This window comes from Propithecus coquereli, unplaced genomic scaffold (genome assembly GCF_000956105.1).
Source record: "Propithecus coquereli isolate 6110/MARCELLA unplaced genomic scaffold, Pcoq_1.0 Scaffold501, whole genome shotgun sequence".
Taxonomy (NCBI): domain Eukaryota; kingdom Metazoa; phylum Chordata; class Mammalia; order Primates; family Indriidae; genus Propithecus; species Propithecus coquereli.
In genome coordinates, this window is record NW_012150853.1 from 192,610 (window position 1) to 197,198 (window position 4,589).

Consider the following 4,589-nt stretch of genomic DNA (forward strand, 5'->3'; position numbering starts at 1 on the left):
AGGAGCCAACAAAAAACAAAACTGAAGTTTTAAAAACATGCTTTTAACCTTCAGACCACTTCAGAGTCCAGTGGGATTGGGGAGAGTAGAGATGGGTTTCAACAATCAAGAAATTGAAATTAATCTCACTGTGATTTCACCTAAAATGCAGGTTTTCACGATTTCTAGATCAAAAACTAAAGTAGTTTTCAGGAAGAACAAAGGCATGGAGGGAGGGAGGAAGGCTGGTTCCCACAGCAGTCACAGAGGACACAGAGCGCTCTGAGGAGCTGCCTGGGCAGGCAGCGGCGCGGCGCGCGCTGGGCTCAGCAACAGGAGCAGCAAAGGCTGGGCGTCTTATCCTCCCAGAGCCAGCTCTTTCCTAACTGGCCCGGGCAGGCGCCAGGGCTGGTCCCAGGAAGGCTCTGTCACCAACCTCCAGACACAGATTCTTAAAGGCAAGGCCACAACCACCGCTCATTTTAAATATTCACCAAGAACATTCTCCAGAGGAGCTAGCAGAACAGAGAACTGAAGGCTCCACTCTACGCCTGGAGCTAGAAATCTGAAAACTTTGTCTTCAGTGTATGACCTCCACAAAAGGGTCAACTGATCAATCAAAAACTTCCTGAGAATCTTCCATGCATAGCACATTCTGCAAGTCACAGTTTCTCTCCCAGGAGGGGCTCTTTTGGAAATTTCCATTTCTCAGCCATGAAAACAAACCTAGCAGGACACAGGGAACATCTCACCTGTCTGTTCAGCGTGATGGCACTTGGCTGGCACTTAGTACAGATGCCATTAGGCCACGGAAGGTGTCCCTCGCACCCTGATTTAATCTTGCAACTGATGTTCTCCAAGGCAACAAATTTTCCCCTGAATAAGAAGAGAGGCAGCTTAATTAAAAATCACAATGGTGAAAAGTTTAGCAACAGGCTGGAAATAACATGTTAAATATCTCACACCTCCTGAGCATCACTCTAGGGAGCTCAGCGTGCGGCAGGCAATGGCAAGAAAATGTGCCAGAAAGTATTCTAATATAAGTTCTACCCACAGTTCTAGCACCTTCGAAATTCTGCCTTCTGTCCCGTACATACAGACTACAGAAACACACAACTACTTTCCTACAAAAATACAGTTTGTATTTTCACCACCTATCACTAACATCCATCAGGTTTCAAGGACACTGTAGAGTACCTACTGATCTAACCTGTCCACTAAGAGGAATGAGGCTCTTACAAGTTTCATTAATTTATCAGCAACTTCTAGATTATTAGCCCAGAACTTTTTTATAAAAAGTTCTTTACCTTTGTAAAAAAAAAATGTTCTCAGTGACTTGAGTTGAGCTTTAAAAAAAAATATTGGTAGAAGATAGTCAATGAGAGTGTCTTGGACCTCACTCTGAACATGGGGTGAATCTTCACATGTGACTTCAGCTTCCTCATTCACAAAACAGTCCAATAATTCCAATCTCTTTTCTTTTTTCTAGCTTTATTGAAGTATAATTCACAAATATTAATAAAAAAACTGTATATATTTAAGGTGTACAATGTGATGTTTTCTTTTTCAAATAAAAATTTTATGTATTTATGGTGTGCAACCTGATGTTCTGACACAGGCACACACTGTGGAATGGCTGAACTGAGCTAATTAACGTATGCACCGCCCGGCATGCGCAGCATTGTCTGTGGTGAGCCATCTTTGGTGTCACGGTATCGAGGGAGCAGCAGCTGTCACCAAGTCTGTGTGTTAATGGCATCTACAAACAAGCTCGCGGGAGACTATGTTCCCTAACCTGGACAACAAAGGGCCGACCAAATCTCTTTCACCACAATAAATCTCCACTCGCTCCTTAGCCCAGAAAGTTCCATAGCTTTCCCGCCTGACAGGCAAGAGTAGATTTCTAGTGGCTTCTTTCTCCTGGTCTAACATTTTTAAAAAGACATTTTAGGATGTCAGCGGATTGTCAGAGAAAAGCTATAACCAGGCGGATCTGACATTTTTCATAAAATGTTGCTGACTTGTGTTCTGCCACCATCTCCTCCTTTTGCACAGGATTTATAAAACAATGGCTGGAGTCTGTTGCTTTCTCGAAAGGTGGACAGAGAGCCAACAGGAGGAGGGAGTCCAGACCAGTGCTGGATACAGTGTAAACGGAATCGAAATGCTCTCAGTTCACCCTTCCTGGCCCCTGCCGCTGCCTACGTGAGGGAGCGAAGCGAAGCTGCGCGCAGAGCCCACATGGCTGAGCCTGTGGGCTACAACCGTGGCAGCACCACGAGCCCAAGCCGGGACTGTGCCACTGCTGGAGCCCCTGCCATGGCTGAAATTAGGGCTCCAGGGAAAGGCTGACGGGGCTGCGATAGATGGGCTGAGATGATCCGTTTCTCACAGAGCAGAGGATTCACTCAGACTCTATCACACAACGGGCCACCGTCACATCCACTGATTCGGCCAGGGGGCCAGTGTGGGGAAGGTCAGCAGGTCGGCACTCTGAGCACTGTGGACGTGCAGCAGGGCGCCCGTCACTGTCCACTAGCTGTCTGTCTCCTGAATCAGGGCAGATTCACGCACTCAGTGCTGTGCCCCCACTCTGATCTTCGCTTCTCTCATTCACGTGTGCACTGCAATAAGCAACAACCGCCAGACGCACAGAAAGCAATTTGTGCACGTCCAGGCTATAGCAAGCTGCTTACTTGTCAGCCCCTCCGGTCAGCTTCCGGATGTAGGCGTGGAAGGACATGTGCTTCACCGGAGGCTCGAGATGGTTCAGGTAGTCTTCATCGAATGGCTGCAAAACACACACAGTCAGTGGATACAGTCACACACCTGCCGCGGTGCGTGCGGCATGGAGGTCCCACTGTGCACAGGGAGAGACCAGACAGCTCGGCCTCAACGACTCAGGGCCCACGGGGAAAAACGGGTGCTGGGGCCCCACTGATCACTCCAGGCCAGAACCAAACATCTGTCTGTGTACCAGATATCGTTCCAAGACACAAATCTCCACTAAATATAAAACACTCTGACTCAAATATGTTTCAGGAAAATTCTGCAAAAAGAAATGCCACGAGACGAAGCAGTAGGAGCCTCCTGAAGAAAACCAAGTTGGCTCTGCTGCCATCAGTCCAGCACTAGCCAGTCAGCACTGTGGTGGCAGCTCTCGGTCTCACCAGGACAAATCAGCATGGAGACCTGAGACTCAAGGCAAAGTAAATCACAACAGGGACGAGCGTGAAAAGCAACAAGCCCAGCTTTATGTCACATGTTAAAAGGATTGTCCAGGGAGCCACTGTAAATGCTGCCCCTTTGTCACAGCCACACAAGTGCTTTAGCCATTCATAATCCACCGGAAGGTCACTGCCATAAATACAGGCTGGTCCTCCTGGCACAAATGGCACCAGTGGAACATGAGGCCCAGGGCAATAAATATATGAGTTCGGTTTTTTTCTCTTTTTTTTGAGACCACTCTGTTGTCCAGGCTGGAGTGCAGCCATGTCATCACAGGTCATTGTAACCTCAAACTTCTGGGCTCAAGTGATCCTCCTGTCTTAACCTCCCAAGTATCTGGGACTACAGAAGCACGCCACCATGCCTGGCTAATTTTTGCATTTTTGGTAGAGATGGGGTCTCACTGTTGTCCAGGCTAATCTCCAACTTCTGGGCTCAAGTGATCCTCCCGCCTCAGCCTCCCAGAGTGCTGGGATTACAGGCGTGAGCCACTGTACCTGGTGAAATAGATGAGTTCTTCTGACCACCACAACCAAGTGCAGAGAAAGTACATAGCAGCTCTGCTGTCAGCAGCCCACCTCATCGGCCCCCACCACACTGGCCCCAGGACTTACTCCACAAAGACACTCACCTCTAGTGGGACACAATGCACACATTTCCCCAAAGGGCCATGGCGGCATCTGAGAAGAGCACAGGGCAAAAGAAACACACAGTGCTAAGTAGGTCTGTTTCTCTGCTGCTGCCTCCCAACATTTTTGATATTTAAAACATACATAATACTGGCCGGGCATGAAGGCTCACGCCTGCAATCCCAGCACTCTGGGAGGCCTAGGCACGAGGATCTCCTGAAGTCAGGAGCTCGAGACCAGCCTGAGCAAAAGCAAGATCCCGTCTCCACTATAAATAGAAAATTTAGCCAGGTGTGGTGGCACCTGTAGTCCCAGCTACTCAAGAGGCTGTGGCAGGAGATTGCTTGAGCCCAGGAGCTTGAGGTGGCAGTGAGCTACAATGACACCACTGTACTCTACCCAGGTGACAGAGCAAGACTCTATCTCAAAAGGAAAACAAAAACATACATCATACTTTAATAAAGTGTTTCCCTACCCATGTGGAATTATTTTAGATGGTTATATGGATGAACTTTTCTTTTTTTAAAAGAAATAGGGATCTCACTAAGTCACCCAGATTGGTTGTTCACAGACACGATCATGGCTCACCACAGCCCTAACTTCTAGGCACAAATGATCCTCCTGCCTCAGTTTCCCAAGTAGCTGGGACAACAAGTGTGCGCCACCATGCCCAGTTTAGTATTTTGATGTGTATTAGAAAAAAACTGACCAGCACATCAAATCTGCAATGTCATGCATATTAAAATGACACTT

General features: G+C 47.8%; 1 protein-coding gene across 1 annotated transcript in view; it reads right to left on the reverse strand.

Annotated features, from left to right (window-relative positions):
* The window catches only part of NPLOC4 (nuclear protein localization 4 homolog (S. cerevisiae)), a 42,965-nt gene extending 39,078 nt beyond the window's left edge, over positions 1-3,887 (reverse strand). The window contains exons 1-3 of the mRNA XM_012656457.1: positions 3,839-3,887; positions 2,676-2,770; positions 732-855 (exon numbers count right to left, since the gene is read on the reverse strand). Of these exons, the coding sequence (XP_012511911.1) occupies positions 732-855; positions 2,676-2,722 (171 nt within the window). The 5' untranslated portion in view covers positions 2,723-2,770; positions 3,839-3,887. The remainder of the gene's footprint in view (positions 1-731; positions 856-2,675; positions 2,771-3,838) is intronic.
* Positions 3,888-4,589: the final 702 nt, after the last annotated feature.